Genomic DNA, 22,777 nt, shown 5'->3' with positions numbered 1-22,777 from the left:
CTGAGCAGTCTGGTGTTTTGTAAATTTGAGAAAAATATTCAAAATATACATCATTATTAAACCGGAAAAGTTTAACATAAGCATTAAATAGCATTTCCAATCTCTGAAAATGTCCTCTGTGCCTTTGGTAATTTGTTAGCCTATTTCAACTAGTCTTTGCAAGAGATCTCCCTGGCTAATGTCAAGAATGATTAGCTGGGGTGTGGAGCCAAGATGGAGGCTGGAAAGCAGGGACTTGCATGAGCTCCCCACCACGTCCCTCCAAAAACCTATAAAAAATGGCTCTGAACAAATTCTAGAACTGCAGAACACACAAAATAGCAGAGGGAAGTAGGGATCCAGCCCAGGACAGCCTGGATGGTCGCTGGATGAGGTCTATTGTGCATGGAGTGGAGGGGAGTGGAGCTCAGTGTGGGAGGCAGCAGGACCAGCCAGACCAGGAGCCGGGCAGAACAGGCCCTAGCACCCTGTATCAGTGAGCTGTGGCAGTTACCAGACTTCTCAACCCACAAACACCAAAGACAACAGAGAAGGTTAGTGGGAAAAGCTGCGGGGGACAGAGTTCGAGGTTCAGCCACCGCCCCAGGGGCAGCGGGGCAGGTGCAGCTACAGAACTACAGCTGCAGTTACTTCTGGCCCCAGGCCCACGTGGTGGGAGGAATTAAGTGGCAGATCAGAGCAGGAGTGAAGAGTCTGCTGAAGATTTGCATCAGGTCTGGGTTGGTGGTTCTTGAGGAAGGAGGAGTGCTGGGGTGGCAGAGCTGGCTATATAGAGATAGCTCTGAAATCAACAGCATATCCCCTCAAGCTTGGAACAAAGTACTCTTTGCTCTACAAGCGGTCATACCCCAACGAAAAACTCGAGGGTCAAGTAAGTTGGCTGGGAACATGGCCAGGCAGTGAAAATGCACCCAGATTCAGTCTCAGACTTTGGAATCTTTCTTTGGTGACAAAGAAGACCAAAAGACATGGCCTGAAGAAGTCAACAAAGTGCAAGAGCCTACACCAAAAGCTTCCAAGAAAAACATGAACTGATCTCAGGCCATGGAAGAGCTCAAAAGGGTGTTGGAAAAGCAAGTTAGAGAAGTAGAGGAAAAATTGGGATGAGGAATGAGAATGATGCAAGAAAACCATGAAAAACAAGTCAATGACTTGCTAAAGGAGACCCAAAAAAATACTGAAAAAAATATTGAAGAAAACAACACTTTAAAAAATAGACTAACTTAAATGGCAAAAGAGCTCCAAAAAGCCAATGAGGAGAAGAATGCCTTGAAAGGCAGAATTAGCCAAATGGAAAAGGAGGTCCAAAATACCACTGAAGAAAATACTACCTTAAAAATGAGATTGGAGCAAGTGGAAGCTAGTGACTTGATGAGAAATCAAGATATTACAAAGCAGAACCAAAGGAATGAAAAAATGGAAGACAATGTCAAATATCTCATTGGAAAAACCACTGACCTAGAAAATAGACCCAGGAGAGATAATTTAAAAATTATTGGACTACCTGAAAGCCATGATCAAAAAAAGCCTAGATATCATCTTTCAAGAAATTATCAAGGAGAATTGCCCTGATATTCTAGAGCCAGAGGGTAAAATAGAAATCAAAAGAATCCACAGATTGCCTTCTCAAATAGATCCCAAAAAGAAAATTCCTAGGAACATTGTCACCAAATTCCAGAGCTTCCAGGTCAAGGAGAAAATACTGCAAGCAGCCAGAAAGAAACAATTTGAATATTGTGGAAAAATAATCAGGATAACACAGGATCTGGCAGCTTCCACATTAAGGGACTGAAGGGCTTGGAATACAATATTCCAGAGGTCAATGGAGCTAGGATTAAAACTAAGAATCACTTACCCAGCAAAACTGAATATCATGCTCCAAGGCAAAATATGGATTTTCAATAAAATAGAGGACTTTCATGCTTTCTCAGTGAAAAGACCAGAACTGAATAGAAAATTTGACTTTCAAACATGAGAATCAAAAGAAGCATGAAAAGGTAAACAAGAAAGAGAAATCATAAGGGACTTACTAAAGTTGAACTGTTTTATTTACATTCCTACATGGAAAGATGATGTGTATGATTCATGAGACCTCAGTATCATAGTAGCTGAAAGGAATATGCATATATATATATATATGTGTATACATATATACATATGTGTGTGTCTATGTATGTATATATGTGGGTATGTATATATATACATATATATATATACACATATATGTGTCTATATACACATATAAATATATACACACACAAAGGGCGCAGGGTGAGTTGAATATGAAGGGATGATATCTAAAAAGATAAAAATCAATTTAAGGGATAAGAGAGGAATATATTGAGAGAGGGATGAAGGGAGAGATAGAATGTGGTAAATTAAATTGCATAAAAGCAGCAAGAAAAAGTGGTTCTGTAGGAAGGGAAGAGGGGGCAGGTGAGGGGAAATGAGTAAATCTTGCTCTCATCGGATTTGACCTGAAGAGGGAATAACATACACACTCAATTGGGTATCTTACCCCACAGGAAATAAGGAAGAAGAAGATAAAAAAGGGGGGATGATAGAAGGGAGGGCAGACGGGGGGAGGAGGTAATCAAAAACAAACAGTTTCAAAAAGGGACAGGGTCAAGGGAGAAAATTCAATAAAGGGGGATAGGTTAGGAAGGAGCAAAACATAGTTAATCTTTCACAACATGAGTATTGTGGAAGGGTTTCCCATAATGATACGCATGTGGCCTATGTTGAATTGCTTGACTTCTTAGGGAGGGTGGGTGGGGAGGGAAGAGGGGAGAGAATTTGGAACTCAAAGTTTTAAAAACAGACATTCAAAAACAACAACAACAAAAAAAAAGTTTTTGCATGCAACTAGGAAATAAGATACATAGGCAATGGGGCATAGAAATTTATCTTGCCCTACAACAGAAGAAGGGAAAGGGGGATGGGAGGGGAGTGGGGTGACAGATGGGAGGGCTGACTGGGGAATGGGGCAACCAGAATATATGCCATCTTGGAGTGTGGGCAGGGTAGAAGTGGGGAAAAAATTTGTAATTCAAACTTTTGTGAAAATCAATGCTCAAAACTAAATATATTAAATAAATTTTAAAAAAATAAAAAAAAGAATGATTAGCTGACATTAACTGGAGTTTGGACTTCAGCCATAAATTATATACACATAAAGTGGCAGAAGGATTCCTAAACCACACTGTACTTTTTAGTGGGATCAATGTCCTGGGCCCATCTGTATTTCAAAGCATACAGCATAATTGGCAAGAATCAAGAAATATTGTGCATTCCAATCATACTGCTTCCTGGGAGGGAACTGTTTGGAGAAAAGTTTTAGTATATGTATTCTGAAAGCATTCTGTCTCTAAATGGGTACTGTAGTCTATGGGGTGTATAGGGTGTTAAGGGAAGACTAGCACTTCTGGGGTGAGGGCTTGCTCAGCCCTTTTCAGGGCTACTTATCTATCTTTGGTGTCCACCTTCACCCAACTCTTCCCTGTGATTCCAAGAAATGTAGCACATGCAGAGAGTACACCCCAGTAAACCATCTCGGCAGACAGGCTAAAGCAGGTTGAGAGTATCTGACAGGCCTCAAACCTGTCAGTGAGTTAGAGGGATGTTTACCCTATGCATGTGAAAACTTTCTCCAGCAGAATGGGTGAATGAGAACAATTTGTTCCAACTGTCATGAAGGCAGCTGAAGCAGGTGCTATGGAGTGCTCAGAGCTTGGTCAGGCATCAAAGGACTCCAAGGTCACCCACTGCATCCTGGATCACTGACAGTTGTATTGACTTTTGTTTTGCCACTGGGCTTCAATGACTCTGGAAGAGAGTGTGAGGCTGATGACTTTGTGCAACTCTGCTTCACTTAAATCCAATTCACACACAAGTCAAGACATCACCCACGTCATTGGTCATCTTCCAAAAAAAAAAAACCCAAAGGATGAACAACAACATCTATAGTCCACAGCAGGGAAGAAGGATAAGAAAAGGAGTAAGCATGATGAAGATGCTGGAAGAAACCAGAGTTAATACATGAATCTCTAAAAGGCTTTTAGAAAAAACAAATCCCATGCCCATCAGTTGGGGAGTGGCTAAATAAATTGTGGCATATGATTGTGATGAAAAACTATTGTGCTGGAAGAAATGACAAGTAGGATGGTTTCAGAAAAACCTGGAAGTTTTATCTGAACTGATGCAAATAGAAGTGAGCAAAACTAGGAGAATATTGCAAACAAGAATTGCAATATTGTGATCGACTATGATGCTACTCTGATCAAGACAATGATTCAAGACAATTCCAAAGGACCCATGATGAAAAATGCTATCCACCTCCAGAGAGAGAAGTGATGCATTCTGAGTGCAGAATGAAGCATACTTTTTTCTTGAGTATGTATGTGTGTGTGTGTGTGTGTGTGTGTGTGCGCTAATATGGAAATGCTTTGCATGACTTCACATACATAATTTATATCATATTTCTTGCTTTCTTGAGGGGTGGAAGGGAGAGAAAGAAATTGGAATTCAAAATTTTAGATACCGAATCTTAAAAAAATTATGTATGTAATTGGGAAATATTTAATGAAATAAATAAAAATATATTTTAAAAAAGAAAAAATAATTCCCAGAAGAGTTTCAAAATACCAGATATGAGAGAATATGAAATTATGTATTTGTCTATATTTCTTTGTGCACCTACACCTATAGGGGAACCACAGAATGCTATTTCTTGATGGGAATCTAGACATTACACAATCTAACCCCTACAGTTCACAGATGAGGAAACTAAGATTTTGGGAGAGGAAGCAATAAAGATCACATACAGCCTATATAAGAGCCTGGACTAGAGACCAGGTCTTCTCACTCCTAAGCCAGGATACTTTCCATAGCATCATGATGTGTCATAGCTCTTTCTCTATATCTCCTTTGAGTTAGAACATAGAGCTGCAGAGCACTTTCCAAATTTAGTATTTGAGCATTATTAGAAATTATGTTTCCAGGGAGAAAAACCAGTTGGCTAAAGAGTAAAACATCTTGTAGGTGTAAAAGTGCTTTATGTACTCTTTCTTATTGATGGGTGATATTCCCATTTGTTTATAATTACAGAGTAGCCCTCCCTAAGGACAGAGAAAAATCAAGTAACCATGATTCTGATATGCAAAGTAAAGAGAAATTCCTGGTTCAGCTATCAATGAGCTCTGGTCTTGAGGAAGCAATTTCTCCCTGGTTGTAGCTTTCCCAATTGTAAATGAGGAGGTTGGACTAGATGATCCATAAAGTCCCTTGAGGTCCCTTCACATTCTATGGCCTATGAGATGAACTCCTCCCCTTTAGGTGACCTGCTCTAAAACTATAATAAATCTTTTAATGTAGACGTGGACCCCAGCTTTTTTAAGTCAGGTCAGGGCTATGAAAGGTTCTTGAATATGTATGAAATTATCTAAGTGAATTTCCTAGTCTACCCAATAGTCCTGTTTTTCCATTTTTTGTTGCTACCACACACAGTGAAGGTGAAAGAAGGAGAATAAAAATAACAAGCAAATGGTAGTGATGAGAATGCCAAGGCAGAGTTGCCTGGAATGAATTCACACACTCAAACTTTCTCTTAATCAAGTGGCAAAGAATTTATTGTAATACATTAGCAAAAGGTGCTGGAGTTTATACGGAAAGGGGGCGTGGGAAAGGAATGCCAGGGATTTCTAATTAGGTAATCTAAGGTAATCCAGGTGTCTGAGAGCAATGGATGGGAAAGTGTAGGGAGTACACCAGACATTGAGGGAGTTGTCAGAGACATGGAACTTGGGATCTGGTGGGAGGAAGAGTCCTTGGGCCAGCCAGGGGCAAAAATCCTTGGGCCAGGCAACCCTCTGTCTGTTCTGATAAGAGAATGTGTTCTGCAACGAGAGAAAATTTTTGCACAGAACAGGCCCCTACTGCAAAAGTGGGAGGTTCCCAGAGACATGATCCTGGGGCTAGGGCCTGAACACCCCATGAAGTAACAACAAAATCATAGATGGAGAATTGGAAGGGACCTCAGAGGCTATATAGTCTACTCCAATCCTTTATTTTATGGATAAGGAAACTGAGCCACAGAAAAATTATAGTTGACATTACATTCATTATCATGTAAATTCATTGAGAGTTAGGATTGTTTCATTCTTTGTATCTGAGGATCTGGATGACCTCCTGGATTCATATCTAGAATCTCATCATTCTGTGAGGTGAAATGAACTTTGTAATTTACTCAGATCATTTCTCAAACTGGCTATAGGACTTCATGAAGTCTCTGGTTGGGACACATCGCCCCTCCCTCTTTTCTTCTTTTTATGTTTCATCATCCCTTATTAGATTATGAGCTCTTTTAATGCCAGGACTGTTTCAAGCCTTTCTCTTAATCCTCAATGTTTAACATAGTGTTGATTGACAGCATCTAATACAGAACCTGGCACATAATAGGCACTTAATAAACATTTATCATTGATAGAATAGCTCTTCATGATTTATAAAGAATACTGTATACATTATTGTATTGAACAGCTTCTAGAGGTAGGTGGTTCAAGTAGGATTACCTTTATTTTACAAATGATAAAGCCGTGGCTCATGAAAATGAAATCAGTAAGTGGTAGACCTGGGATTAGAATCCAAGTCTTCTGACTTCAAGCCTTGTGTTCTTTCTACTACAGTATGATTGATTTCCCGCCTTATAATGGATCAGAGAATAGACTCCCACTTTAGGCCCCTAGGAATATATTTCTCCTTCTCAAGGGAATTCTTTTAAGACTCCCTCTGGCAAAAGGATAGTAATGCTTGTATAATTTAGCCATTTCACTGATCAGGAGCAAAGGGGAGTTCCCTCTGCCTATCAGTCTCCTTGGTGTCTTTATTCAGTTACTTACAACCATCGCTGAAGCTGTTTTCAGGCTTAAAGGGAGGGTTTTTTTCTTTATAATTTGTTTTTCTTTGCTGAAAAGAATTATTTCCCTTCTGATCCCAAAGTCGTTCAATCAGCTGTCACATGCTAGAATTTGAGAGCAAGGATGAGGACTGATAGTGAAGAGAGGGTAGGATTTGGCTTTGACGTATCTGACAGAAAGCCAGCGTGTGTTTGGCATACATCACTTGTTTGTGAGAGGAGCTAGAGCTAATGGGAGTGGCCAGTAGTTGACTGACAAGGGGCTCCTAGTAATTATGTTCAGAACTCTATCCCCTATACTTCCAGTTAGAGAGAGAGAGAGAGAGAGAGAGGGAGGGAGGGAGGGAGAGAGAGAAATTCTGAACATATTTAACAATCATGGTCATCGTTGTTTTAAAAAAAATGTCTCCTGTAATTAGGTACTACAGAAGTAGTCAACTGTGGAAAGCCAAAACCAGTGCTGTCAAGCTCTCTAAGAAAAAAGAGAAACCAATAAGTCAAATCCAGGAAAGATGGCAGAGCTCCAGCTCTTGTCCTAGTGACTCTTTCATCTACATCTTCCCATTGCTGAGTTGTAAACATTAGCCAACCTTAGCTCTCCTTTATCTTATCAATATGGCTAGGAATTCTGAGCTTCTTCAGGGACAAATTCCAGGAGGGCTTCTGACCTATAATACAGAAACCTCTGAGACCTTTAGTGGACAGAATTAAACTCTCTGAGCAGAGAAAAAGACAGGTATAATTAAGTCAGGTTTTTCTCCAAGATGAGATAAGTAGTATAAAATAGAATTAAAATTTGAACCCAGGACTTCAACTTCAGATTCTGGCCATATTCTTTCCGCTACCCTACACTATTAGCTCTTATCACTGAGGATGTTTTTTGGTGCTTCAGATAGGCTTTCAACCATATAGGAAATTGCTACAGTAATGTTTTTGTGATGTATGTGGGTCCCCAAATTTTTCAGGGCACCCAGGGAAGTTGTTTCACCTCAGCTTCTCCTCCTTATGAGGTCCCAAAGCAGAAGATCTATTCTAATCCCACCAAAACTGACTGAAGGAAGGTAGTAATTAATTTGCAGAATATTAGAGCTGGAAGTGATGGCAAAGATTGTGTAGTCTAATCTCTTACAGATGAGAGGATCAAGGACTAGGGAGGAGGAGTAACTTTTCAAGGTTGTCAGTGAGTTAGTGGGAGGATTGTGATGATAGCCCATGTCTCTGGACTCCTACTTGTTCAATGCCCTGATGAGTTTCACTTTTAATATCTGTCATATGGGAGATCACAGGATAGATTTAAAGCTGAAAGAGACATTAGAGGCCATTGGATCCCACTTCCTAATTTTACAGATGAGGACACTGAGGTATAGTGGAGGTAAGTAATTTGCTCAGATTCACAAAGCATAACTAGCTGTGTGTTTGAAGTGGATTTGAAAAGTCTGAAGTGGGATTTGAACCCAGGTCTTAATCTACTAATAGGACTTACAAGGTTATTGTGAGGAAAGCACTTCGTTAATTTCAACATGATACAAAAATGACCTATTTATGTGAATATGTTGTGATATAATATGTATGTACTTCTCATTACTTCAATGATCTGTGACCTCATTTATATGAAGATGTTTGCAATTTGTGTCATTCATAGCCCAATCAATATCTTTTCAACTTGTGTGATTCATGTCCAATTTTGCAAATAAGTCCTTTTTAAGAAGATCTATATAATTTATTAGAAATCTTCCTTTAGGCCAGAGATCACTAACGTAGCATCCATGGACCACCAAGGGGTTTGTGGAGAGATTTTAAGGGTCTATGAACTTAGTTGTGAGAAAAAATATTACATCCTTATTTTTACCCACCCCCCCCAAAAAAAACCCCAACAACTTATACATAAAGGTGAAATTTCAGGCACCTGAGACGTTGACTTAGATGTAGAAAGTGGATGTTCTTAGACAGAGTAGATACTTTTGAAGATGAGCCATATCAGCTCTTGCCAAGTGTAAAGTGGCTCTGGTCATATTTCTTGTATGACTTCTGCTACTCTGACACAATTGAGAGGGATTTCTTTGCTGAATAATATTTTAAAAGTTCTGTTTCTTGAATGGATAGATAGAGTGCTGGGCCTGGACTCAGGAAGATCTGAATTCGAATCCAGCTTCAGACACAAACTAGTTGTGTGACTCTTGGCAAGTCACTTAGGTTTGCCTCAGTTTCCTCATCTGTAAAATGAGATAGAGAAGGAAATAGCAAACCATTCCAGTATCTTTGCCAAGAAAACTCCCGTGGGGGTCACCAAGAGCCAGACACAACTGAACAACAACTTTGGGCAGGTGGATAAAGCACTAAGACTGGAATTGGGAAAATTCATCTTCATGAGTTCAGGTCTGGCCTCAGACATTCACTAGCTGTGTGACCCTGGGCAAGTCATTTAGCCCTAGGTGCCTCAGGTCTTCATCTGTAAAATGAGTTGGAGAAGGTAATAGCAAGCCACCCCAGGAACTTTGCCAAGAAAACCCCAAAACTGGGTTACAAAGAGTTGGACACAACTGAAATAACTCAACAACAACCACAGCAGCAGCAACAACAAATTCCTTGTATATTCTTCCTTTCCCATAAGTTGAGCCTCTTACAACTCTGGGCCTGTACCAATTCACATAAGTTAAGTGCACCCCAAAAGCCTGGTTGCCATGATCCAATTTTTACATCTTTTTTATGGCATTTTGGCTTTTTATGAGACTGGGTAACATGCAGTAAATAGCAATTCCAGTGTAAGGTACATTTTGGAGACAAAAATAAACAAACAAAAAAACCCCAGGAAAGTGTAAGTTTTCACAAGAGCAACCACTTATCCTTCCATTATGAAAACACAATAACTTACTGGGATATAGATGATTGCTACCAGAATCTAGTAGTTATTTGTTCCAGATAATTATGACTTCAAGAGCCCTGGTTCTTTGTTGTTACCCTTCACTTCATATTTATACATAGCTTATATATATGACATTATAGACTGAAAGATAAAAATCTGATTGTGCTTTTTACTTAGTCACATCTTACCAGTAGCCTATTAATCTTTGATCTCCCTTATCCATGTCTTTCAGTGGTGTACAGATTCATTCTGAAGGAGGGAGCAGGAATGGCAGATGAGGAGTCAAAAGACTGGGTTATTATTCTGCCTCTGTTACCCACTAGCTGTGTGATCCTGGGTGAATCAAGCAATGGAAAAGCAGAGGTTAATTAACCTGCAGTCTATGGACCCATCCGTGGATACATTTAAGGGTATCTGTGAACTTGAATAGGAAAAGAATTACATATTCATTTTAATATAATTGGTTTTCCTTGTAAACTTATGCATTTTATTTTATGCATTAGAGAAGCGATCCATAATCTTCACCAGACTGCAAACAGGGTCCTTGACAAAAACAAACAAACAAAAAAGTTAAGAAATTCTGATATAAAGGGACCAGAGGATCCAGCTTTGAGCCTTGTTCTTGATGATTTCTACCTGTGTGACCTTGGGAAAGTCACTTTACATCTCTGGGCCTTCATCTGTAAAAAGGAGAAGTTGGATAATGTGCTTCAGGGATCATTTAATAGCTCACAGTTCCTAGCATTGATAGGAGTGTGGAGAGGGGTAGTTTGTGACTTCCACTCCTGGGTAGAGCTCTCAGTTTAGGACCAACATTTTTATTAAGGCATTGTAATCAAATCTTTATAGGATCATGGATTTAAAGTTGCAAGGTACATTATAGATCATCTCATCCCCTCATTTCATTTCATAGATAAGTTTTAACACAGAGGATATGGCATACTCAGTTAATTAATCCTCTTCTTTTCTAGTTTTTAATTATGCTGTTAGAAATATAATTTTCCTCTGGGAATCTTTTTAGCTGCATCTCAGAAATTCTGGCAGGTTGTTTTATTATCATCATTGTCATTCACATAATTATTTCTATTATTTGTTCTGTGACCCATTTGTTATTTACTATTTCATTACTAAGTCTACATTTAGCTCTGCTTTGGTTTTTTCACTGAATCACTATTTTGTTACATTATTACCTGTAAAAATATGATTAGTATTTCTGACTTTTTACATGTATTGACAATTTCTCTGTGCCTAAATATATTCTCAATTATTGTAAAAGTTCCATATGATGCTGTATTTTCTTTAGTGGTCACATTCAGAATGCACCTCAAATCTTTCAGCTCGAAATTCTTCAATATTTTATTCAGTCTACATTTTCCCTTTTATCTTTTTTTTAGATTTATCTTACTCTGAGGAAGAAACAGTAAAGTCTCCTACTATTATTGTGTTATTATCTGTGCTGCAACAATTCAGTTAATTTTTCCTTCATGGATTAAGATGTCATGCCACTTGGAGAGCATATATTTGATGTTAATATTGGCCTGTAGTTTATGATTTTTGTGAATTTTTATTTTTGGCTATGTATAATAGAATGTTAAATTCTGCTTTTTCAAATTCACCTGATAACAGTAAATTTTATTCCAACCCTTCATTTTATTTTATGTCTTTTCTTATTATATGGATTTCTATTAACAGATCGCAAAGTTTTGTTTTCTTATACAGTCTGTCAATCTCTTTTTATTGTATTATTCAATCTATTCACATTTAATGTCATATGAGTTAGACTTATGTTTTCTTCTGCTTTTGTCTCTGGTAATTTTTTAATTGGGATTTGTTTATTCCCCCTTAGTTAGTACTTTGTTATTACTTTGTCCCAATGATCAGTTTTGCTTAATCTACTATACCGCTAACAGTATTCTCACAGACTCTCTTCTCTCTCCTTCTTCATCCATCTACTCCTGTTAATCAACTTTTTCAATAGTTTTGGAGTCCTTCTTAACTCATTGATTTTGTTTTCATTCATTCTTTCATTTAATTAGCTATCTAATTCTTCCTCTCTTTCCCCTCTTAGTTTTATCCCTCTTAGTTTAGCACTTATTTCAAAATTTCCCCTTCTCTATTCCTATCCAATTTTTTGTTTTGCTTTGCTTTCCTCTTTCTATTTTCTGGATATGAGTTGCTTTCAGAAAATGTTTTCCTTTTTCTCTGAGACAAGATCTTGACATTTGACTCTTTCAGGAGAAGGGCTCTCTTTGTGCACAAAATTCCCTCTGATTAGATTCAATGTAAAATCACCATTTCCCTCTATAGAGATATACATTAGTCTTCATGGGAATACTCTTCAGTGGGATCCCTTCCTTTCATTGGGTTATATCCTCCCCCTTTGACTGCCCTTGATTTAATCCCTCCCTTTTGGTATCTCTCCCATTCTTCAGTAGTGCATATTCTTGTTCAGAGACTAGAGGAGCTATCTTCTCTTCATTGTTCATCCATGAACATATTTGGGGTTATAATAAACACTCCCCTCCATCTTCTATCTTTCCTTTCCTTATTTATATGCCCCTCATTCTGTAATTTAGTCATTATAGTTTTATTCACCTGTGAGAGGGTTGTGGCCTATTCTGCCACTGTTACTTCTCTTATCTTTAAATTTAGCTTTCATCTTATGTACTTATAACACCTAAGAAAGTCCTAGTGCAGAGCCCTGTGAAGAAAGTGAAACAGATTTGGGAAAGATTGGCTTAGGCTGCATAGATGCCAATATTGCTCACTTGCGTGACTTTCTCATTGAATTGACTGAACTGGCCAGTTGATTTATGGTGCCACGTATATAGACTCTGAGAAACATTAAAGAGGAATTAGGTTCATTCTGCCATGAAAAGCTCAGTATCTTTTCATGGTCATGCAAAAGCACTATAGGAGCTCTGCTTGGTCTTTGCTGGCAGTCACTTCTTTTGTGGTATTCCTCCTGACTTAGTTCCAAGAAGATGCTTGCCCAAATGTAAAATTTGTCAGCTAAGATTATATGTGAGCAGTGCTGTTTCTAGAGTTATTTAAACTGGAACTGATTTAAGGTAACTCTACTCCTTTGTAATTTTTTAAAAAGACCTAAGTCTCATCTAAACACAAATCAATACAACTGCAAATGAAAACTAGCCCTCTGATATCACCAACATAAAGCGATAGGATTGTTTCGTCTCACTTCCAACCCCCTTATCACTCCTATATATACTATAGGATTCCCTTTTTGACTTAATTGACTTTCTAAGGCTTTGATGTTTGTTTAAACCTTACTTCAAATATATAAACATTTGAGATGGAATGGCATAGAATATGACTTTTTCTGGGGGTACTGTCCCCAAAGTATAACCTTATTTATGAGTAGGGACTTGGTGGGGCATGGAGTGGAGAGGGAAATCATCATAGCTTGAGTCTGACACCTTCTTCAGTGCAGAAGAGCATTCATAGAGGTTAGTAATTCCCACATGACCTCCTTGGTATGCCTAAGGCAAAGGAAATGGTGAAGGCAGAAGAAGGTAAGAGAAAGAGGAGAAAAAGAAAATGCAAAACATTTAGTTATAAACTCCCTGAGGATATGGCACTCTTGGCACCCCAAGAAGGTAGTGAAGTGGGTGGTTGGTAGTTCAATACTGCCTGAGGGACTTACCATGCTAAAGTACCTGTATGTTCCATTATTGTTAGCATGAAGCAAGACTTGAGGCTTCTGGGTGGAAAAGGAACACTAGTACATTTGCTCAGTTGTGGCTACATTTGTCCCAAACACTTAATCTTAAAATATTTTTCAACAGAGATGAAAAATCAGCATACATCAGATTTCTTTTGGAGCCTAATCCCTGGTAGCATGAATGCCCAGTGAACCTTGTGACAAGTTGGACTTAACCTCTAGGGAATTGTTGTAGAACATGAAGCTTGTATAGCATTATAGTGAAGCAACAATGTATTTTTTGTTTATATAATCTTTTTTGGTACCAATAAAATGGTGGTTTTGAAAGATGGCCCAAATCCTCCAGAGTGATGTCTCTATGCCAAAAATAGCAAGCAACATCAATGTTTGGTTTGTGGTTATCCTAATTAGTTTAGAGATTTAGTTTCATCATATAAATTGTAGGTCATTAAAGGATATCGAGTAGGCCAATGGAGTTTAATTCTAGAGCTGGAGTCAGCAACATCTTTGACCCTGAATGCCATAGCAAGGCTAAATTATATTCATGAGCACTGTGTATGGCACTGACAGGGGAGAAGAAAAAGAAACGTATTAAGAAAGGACAAAGCGGGAGAATATATATATGTATATGCATATATACATATATATTTATACACACATGAGAGGAAGGGGCTAGAAAAAGATTTATCAGGTGGGAAATGATTTAATATTTGTGTCAAGTGTCACTTAGATTGTTTATTCAAGGATGATCAACTTGTTGACATATTCTTTTCTACCTTCCATCCTCCAGAGCTAATGTTGCATTTTTATAAAAGAGAATAATTCAACTTGGTACCAAGTTCCTTTTGACAACCCAGATCTGTGGATCAGATTCACCAGCTGAAGGAGGATGTGTGGAAGCCAGAAGTTTGCATGTATAAGTAGGACTCGGGTCCTTGGTGCAGGCTTGTAACTCTCAGTACCCACAAGTATCACCTGTATCCTTGATAAACTTTATTTAGATACACACACACACACACAACAGAGAAAACATACAGAGGTACATATTTTTTTCTTCTCTGTAGAATTAACATTGCACAGAGAATTGTTTTAAAAAAAAGTGAGTGGAATGTAAGAAATATTGCAAATTTTCCTTTTTCACTCATGGAACAATAGACACATTTTCAGCCAGAGGAAGACAGGGAAATATTTCTGCATATATTTCACATTGGTTCTACACAGGTATACAGAGTGGTAGAAAAGTAATCGGATGGATTTGGACCAGATTACTCCTGTAGTGACAGAATTCTCACAACACCATTATGACTCTGTTAAAACTGAAAATGTAAACAAGCAGGCTGTCACATCTCCCTACACATATGCTTAGCAAGCCAACATCACAAACAGACTCAGTAGAGAAGCTCCATCTTATGGTTTTAGGGACAGGTTAACATCTAGGTTTGTGCCTATATTGTACAAGATATACATATCTACACACACTGGAAATGCTGGGCTGTCTATAGAATAAAACTCATAATGCATACAGAGTATAGAAATCAGTATAGAAAATGTTAGTTTAGAAAGGAAAAAAAGAGATCCACTTTACAAATACTACAGATCCCTTGCTACTCTATCCCCCCAGACCTCCTTAACCAAAATTAACAGTGTGAGTCTGTCTTGCTCATCCTATCCCAACCCAAGGATTATGTTCTCCAGTGTCATATCCTCTACCTCCTGGTAAGTTCTGCTAGAAGCATCCCAAATCACTAGAAATAATCATCAACAGATTAACCTTATTCCTGTCCAGGAAAATTGTCTGGCCTCCAAACCATCTTCAATGTTTCAGTGACTTTCTCTAGACAATCTTTGTATTTAGTAAAAAATGGTTTCCACTGTACCCTTCGTGTGTCCTCTTCCTAATGTGACAAATCCAGATGAAATGAAGTTATGGAGATCAGGGCCTCCACTTCGGTGAGCATCCTTCCCATAGAGCCCTGTGGGAAAACAGATGATAAGAGAAAGGTTACATGACATACCCATGACACTTGCCAATTATTTCTATACTACTTTATGTGAAATGTGCTGGATGGTAAAATTAATGAGGGCAGGGACTATATTTCACTATCTAAATATTCCTTGGTGCATGGTATAATGGTATTCATATTGTAAGGATATTTGTTTGTTTTAAATTTATTCTTAATCTGAACCCCAAATAAAATGAGGATTTCTATATTCATAGTAGAATAAAAAAGATTTCACACGTGTGTGTATATATGTATATATATACACACATACATACACCTACATATAATTTTACTGTTTGTGCTATTTTCTGTCCTCTTGTTCTCTTCTCTGCAGTTTTAAAAGCTTCATCGATTCTTTTCTTTCTTTCTCTCATTTTTTTTTCTACTCTATCCCTGTCTTCCATTTTCATGATCTCACCTCCCTTCCATCATTGGGGAAAAAATAATAACGCATGGTTATTAAATAAGGCAATAAAAAGACACATTATAGCTAACACTTATATGGTACCTCAAGGTTTGTTAAAAGCTTTACATATGCTATCTTATTTGAGTCTTATAATAACCATGTAGTAGGAGGTATTATCTCCATTTTATAGATAAGGCAACTGATGCTAAGAGAGATTGAATGACTTGACCAAGGTCATACAGCTGGTAAGTGTCTGAGGGAGAAGTCAAATTCCTGACCCTATGGGGTAGGTACTTCCCATTATATCAGGGGATGGCAAACATTTTTCAATAAAGAGCAAAATAATAAATATTTTAAGCTTTAAAGGGCAAGAGACAAAATCAAGGATATTGTATGTTCTTGTTACAACAAGAGAGAAAACAAATTCCCACGTATTTTTAATTGATGAAATTAAAAATATAGTAATAATAATAACTGAGTCCAATTTGTTTTTGGTGTTTTTTAGTTTTTTTGTTTTCTTTAAAATAGTTTATTAATAATTTATTTTAAACTTAAATACACAATAAGAAAAGGAAAAAGAGATGGATTATAAAAAATATTAAAACTTAAATACAAATCCCCTTCAGGGATCCCTCCCTTATCTTTCTATTCCTGTTGATCTAAATACCTTTCTGTTACCTCCCCTTATGCTATTCCCTCACCCGCCCCTCTAAAAATCTCTCCCTTATCTTTTTTCCTGCTTCCTAACGCCTTAGCCTTTTCTTTCTTTCTGAATTTAGAAGACTTTTATACATACATATATATATATGTATGTATGCATACTATATATATACACACACATATACACATACACATATGTATACAAACATACATGTGTGTATGTATGCATATGTGGGTAAGTATGTGCACAAATATGTATGTATATATGTATGTACTGTTCCCTCTTAAATACTTTCCTGATGCAAGTAGGGTTCCAGAACTACCAGCCCTCTTCCCTCATCTAATTCCTCTGTGTTAGTTCTTTCTCTTGCACCTCATTTATATAAAATAATTACTCTTTTTATCTGTTCCCAAAAGTTTTATTTTTTAAAATCATATCATGCTTAGGTTTACCCCAATCTTTCTTACAAACTACTCAATTACTAATAATCATCTTAGACAAACATTTTATATGTCTTCATATAAAAGGTAAACAGCCTTTATTGAATTACTTATAATTAGTCTTTAGCATGCACTTTATATTTCTCTTTGATCTTATATGACAAATCTTCTAAGTTTAGGTTTTTTTTAACAAAATCCTTAACATGTGACAATTCATTAAATATCCCTTTTTTTTTCATTCAAGATTATAGTTAACTTTGCTGGGTATGATATTTTCAGCCATTACCCCAGTTCTTTTGGTCTTCGATATATAGTGTTCCAAGACCTGCAGTCTTTTCATCTTTCCACTGCTAGGTCTTGTGTGATTCTAATAGTGGCACCACCATATTTAAATTGTTTTTTTTTTTCTTGTTGCTTGTAATATTTTATCCTTGAGCTGGGGGTTTTGGAATTTGACTATGATATTCCATTAGGTTTTCCTTGCAGAATCTCTTTCAGGGGGTGATCAGTGGATTTTTTCTATTTCTACTTTTCCCTCTTGTCCTAATGCTTCAGGATAATTTTCTTTAATTATTTCTTGTATTATTGTATCAAGATTCTTTTTTTTTATCATAGCTTTTAGGTGGTCTGATTATTTTTATGTTTTTTCTTCTTGATCTGTTCTACAGATCAGTTGCTTTACTTACAAGATAATTTCACATTCTCTTCTATTTTTTCATTTTTTTAAATTTTATTTGATCATTTCTTGGTCTCTTATAGCTTCATTGGCTTACACTTTCCTAATTCTAATTTTCAAGGAGTTGTTTTCTTCCTTAAGATTCTGTATCTCCTTTTCTATTTAGTTGACTTTCTTTTCATAATCTTGCTTTTCTCGGATTGTTCATTTTATTTTTATTTATTTATTTTTTTAGTTTTTCCTCAATCTCTCTCATTTGATTGTTAAAGTCTTTTAAAAATTCTTCTATGAATTCTTTTGGGCAGGTAATTTGACATTACTCTTTGGGGTAAGAGAGGCTTTTTTTTGCTTCAATATCCTCATCTGAAGACAAACCCTGGTCTTCTCTATTTCCATAGTAACTTTTATGGTTGGATTCTTTCCTCTCTGCCTGCTCATTTTTTTTTTTTAAATTTGTAGCAGCTTATTTTTTTGTAATCACCTCTAGTATGAGGGTATGAGGGATGGTGCCTCTGGCCTCAGATTCTCCTTCAGTTCTCAAGTCTAGCTTGGAACAAAAACTAAGACCTACACCCACCTGTAAGTGCTCACAGCCAGCAGCATCCCTGCCTTGCTGCTTCTGCACTCACTGGGTGTGTGCTAGTTTCTTCTTGCCCAGGGCTGTACAGCTGGGTCTGGCATCCCTTATCAACAGGGGTTCTCTCAGTTTTCTTCAGCTCAGACCTGACTTCCCATGCTGTCCAGGAGGTGAAAGTTCCTGTGGCTGGGGTGGAGGCTATCTCCCAACCCAGCTGCCCCCAGGGCTCCTGGCTTGCAATTTCAGTGGAATTACCCTAGGGGTGTTTACTCTTCATCTGGAACAAACCCCATCAGGGGATTTTTCTTCAGATCTGCCATTGTCCCAAGAGAACAACCATTATGCTCCAACATTTTTACTACTCTTTGCCCTGAGGCACCATTTTATCTTGTTTGTGGAGGAAATCTAGAGAGTTTGGAATTTTCTGACCAACTCTAACATCTTCCCAGAATCTTCTCTATAACTTTTTTTTGGTAACATAGATCTAGTAATGAGAATGAAATTCTTTTGCGGAATTAACATTTCACTGAATTGGGGTTCAAAGTTAGAGTACCCATCATCAAAATTGTGCATAAATGTTTGTCTGTTAATGCTGATCAGATTTAATGTATTTGTTCTTTGAAAATATCTTTTCACATGATAGATATTGCCAAATACTGATATCAATCCATAAGCATCTGATTTTAATTGAGTATGTCCATCTCTTGGAAGGTATTTATGGAATTGTATCAGAGTCTTCTCTTGATATTTGTTTTTTAGCATGTCATTACACTGTAGTTGAATCACTTCCAATTAAGACTAGTGGGAGGGTCATCAGTTTCAAAATTCAATGAATTTGGAAATATGGCTATTTCTTCTGCATTTTCTCTGCCTGTACCGAGGTCCAAAAAAACTATAAAACTGGAGAAAAAGTAAAAATTGTAAAAGAATTGTAGCTTTAACTTGCAAAATATATCTGCTGCCAATATGTATAGGAAAGGAAACCTTGCTCTGTGTTTTAACTTCTGACAAAACATACACACATATGTGTATATGTGCTATATATATATATATATATATATATATATATATATATAGCAACTTGACAAGACACGATTCAATCTTAGCTCCTGTTGAATTGACTTTATCACAGTATAAGTTTCACATATAAGCACTATTTTGCCTTGCAATTTTCTGTTAAATTCATTAAGAAACATTATCAAGTATGCAGCAAAAATATTTTTAAAGTATTTTAAAAATATTTTTCAAATCATAGCGATTGAAGCCAATTTTTCCTATTCAGAAAAAATTTAATCTTGGCCCTAAACTAAAAATAATATAACAGATTTTTTTATTTCCTCTTCTCTTGTTTTGACATGATAGGTATATGCTGGTAATAAAATAAATTGAAACTGTATGGCGATATGCATGATACTAAAAATGTTGTCAAGTTATTATTGTAAGCAACTATTTGAAGAGATAAGAGGGTGCCACGTTAACTACTCAGCTGTGCCACTGTAGCACCAAAACAGCTATAGACAATATGTGAATGAATGAACATCTCTGGGTTCCAATAAAACTTTTCTTTATGGGCAATGAAATATTAATTTCATATAATTTTCATGCATTGTGATATATTATTCTTCTTTTGATTTTTTATAAACCATTAATAAATGTAGAAATTATTCTTAGCTTGGGCTAAACAAAAAGAAAAGGGTCAAATTTGTCCTGGGGCAGTAATTTGCTGAACCCTGCAGCTAGCTGCCTCATGGAAGCAAATCCAAAAGAGAGATCAAGAAGTTCTGATATAGTCTAGAAAATAATTGTGTCACTGCAGTAAAGATAAAGCCCTGATACAGGACTCTCACTGGAGCAAGAGGGCAATGAAAGGGAACAGAGTAATTTGTTGGGATTTTTAAAAACATTTTATTAATTCCCTTAAAAAATTTAGAATGACTTTTCCTCCACCTTCTCCCATGCCCTACCCTTCATAGAGTCTTCCCTTATAACAAAGTAATACAGTTAAGTTAAAATAAATCAATATTTTGGTCATATTTGAAAATGTATCCTTCATTCTATACCCATCATCCACCACTTGTAAGAGGCATGGTTCACTGTCAGTTCTACAGAGTCATTATTGGCCACTGGATTGATCAGTCTTCCAAAACTGTTTCCGTTCAATCCTGTGCCCATCATGCAAATTTTTTGCCTGGTTCTGCTTATTTTACAGATTCTTTTCTCCTCAGCTTCTGATATTAACACAGGTTAGAATAAATCTCTCTGACTATCCTATAATGTTACTCCTCTTTTTTTCTCTCTCTTCTACTTCTTTCCTTGGTCTTCAAAGCTCAATAAGACTGAAAGGAGTGGGTTTCACCAGGAATATAGTGTTTTTCTGTGTGCCTCTACCTCAAACCCTATAGTTGATGACATCAGCTGACATTTATAAGTATTCCCCTCAACACAGAGAAAACCAAAATATCAGCTTCCAAAGAAGTAGAAGTGTTGAAACAAGTCTTTTCTTCATTTGCTAAAACTCTCTGGTGTGGGAGCCTATGTGGTATAAAGGAAAGTCGTGAAGATTAAATTTTCAGAGTCTTAGGTTCTAAATCCTAGTTCTGCTAGTCATTTAAGAATTTGATGTCCCAGTTTCTTCATTTGTAAAGTTATGCTGAAGGGTGTTAAGACTATCTTTGATCACATCATTTTTCTACTCAAAGACCTTCAGTGGCTCTGCATTCCTACTGAACTAAATGTAAATTCATAATTGTGGCATTCAAAGACTTCCATTATCTGACTCTAACTTCCTCTACCACAATATACGTTATGTAAAGGAGAATAGTTAGAGAAGTTAGAACCAGATTATGGAGATCCTCGAATCCCCTAGTCTGTGTATAGTATGTATTCTACAAACTCTCCATTAGCCTTTTCCATAATATCACCTCATACCTTTGAGTTCCTCCTGTTCTTGTTCCAATTTCCTTATCTTTCTTCATAGCCCATGTCTGAAGCCTTCCTTGACTCTCTGAGCTATGTGAACTCTATTGTTCACATTTTTCATAGCATTTTGCCTGGAATCTCAGAGACTTTTGTCTGAAGTTCATTACACTTTCTATACTTTCTCTTATGTTGCAGTTTTTTGTGAATAGGTTTCCCTCCCCATTCTCCTGTAGATTACAAGCAACTTGAAAAGAGGGTCTATGTCATATCTTTATGTCCCCAGTGATTATCATATAATAGGTGGTTGATGTTTATTAAATTTACTTCCTAAGATCCTTTCAACTCTACAAGTTTATATTGAACAGAAATCATGATTCTGAAAAATACACTGTACTCTGATGTATAATAAATACTGTGAAATCAGCAAACATTGTATGATATTTGATTCTGGAAGTTCAGTATTAAAACAACACTGCTAGTATGAGACTTTGAATTTTATTAAAAGCTCTTTCAATATAGGATAAATAATGGCTTATAAAATAAATTATAGATTATATTATATCCAGTAAAAATAGTGATGAAAGCAATTATATATGACAGGTCAGATAGTTAGTTGACTAAATTACTGGTTATTTAATGGAACCGATAAGTAAATTTAGTCAAAGGGATTACTTAATATTTCTATCCACAGGTCATAATTCTTAAACTTCTTGCTTTTGGCAAGTCTTGCTTTGACCATGAGAACAAGTGCACTGCCACAGTATGAAGACAAAATTGTAATTTGGAAGATAAAAGAAAGGAAAGAAAAAATTTAAATATCTTTAGGGAAACCAGGGAAAACTGTAATACAAGGAAAATTAGGAACCCCTGAGTAACCCCTAGCTACTGACAAGCCCCCCCAGAAAGAATGGATTCAGATATCTTTGGTATTTAGCAAACCCCCTGGGACTCCATGGCTCCTTCCTGAAATGTCAATAGATAGGACCATCCCACTGAGAGATAACCTGGCAGATCCTGTCTAGCAGATATCCCTGAGACTCCTTGGCTCCTTCCTGGAATGTCAATAGATAGGACCATCCCACTGAGAGATAACTTGACAGACCCTTCCTGGGAGATATCCCTGGGACTCTGTGACTCCACCAAGGAATGTAAATGAGATTATCCCACTAGTAGGATAACCTGACTGAATCTTTTGATCAGCCAGGACCTTTGTTCCTCTTCCCCCTTACTCTGTACCCCCATATCCTATATAAGCCAAGCCATCACCCCAACACATTTGCCATTGATTTGTGGTGCCATACCCCGATGGCCGCCGGCTAATAAATTCTCCACTTAAAACTTATACTCTGTGGTGTGTCTCGCTCGCTTCTGGTACAACAAAACAATGTGATTTCAATGTTTTACAACTGTTACTACCTATGTTTTAATGGGGAAAATCAATATTATTCCAGTTCTGGGGAATATGATACTAGTTCATGAGTCCTTTAGTTTCTCACCAAATGATGGGCTCAGCCCTGTCAGTAACAGTATTCCACAAAATCCAATAACCTCTCTATTTGCAGAATGGGATCTATGATAGCACTGTATATGCTGGGACAGGAAGGAGTGGTAGGTACCTTTGTATTGAAGTATGGGTT

The 22,777-nt window shown here is 37.1% G+C and overlaps 1 protein-coding gene across 3 annotated transcripts in view; it reads right to left on the bottom strand.

Annotated features, from left to right (window-relative positions):
- The window catches only part of SHISA6 (shisa family member 6), a 522,224-nt gene that overhangs the window by 210,819 nt on the left and 288,628 nt on the right, over positions 1-22,777 (bottom strand). Inside the window, exon 3 of one of the 3 annotated variants that reach the window (XM_036756084.1) lies at positions 15,331-15,431. The exons of 1 other annotated variant lie outside the window; for it this stretch is intronic. In XM_036756084.1, the coding sequence (XP_036611979.1) occupies positions 15,331-15,431 (101 nt within the window). The remainder of the gene's footprint in view (positions 1-15,330; positions 15,432-22,777) is intronic. One more of the 3 variants, XM_036756083.1, reaches the window with a different exon arrangement.

This window comes from Trichosurus vulpecula, chromosome 4 (genome assembly GCF_011100635.1).
Source record: "Trichosurus vulpecula isolate mTriVul1 chromosome 4, mTriVul1.pri, whole genome shotgun sequence".
Classification (NCBI taxonomy): Eukaryota; Metazoa; Chordata; class Mammalia; order Diprotodontia; family Phalangeridae; genus Trichosurus; species Trichosurus vulpecula.
The sequence above is the reverse complement of the archived record's forward strand: the minus strand, read 5'-3'. Positions and strand labels throughout refer to the sequence as shown.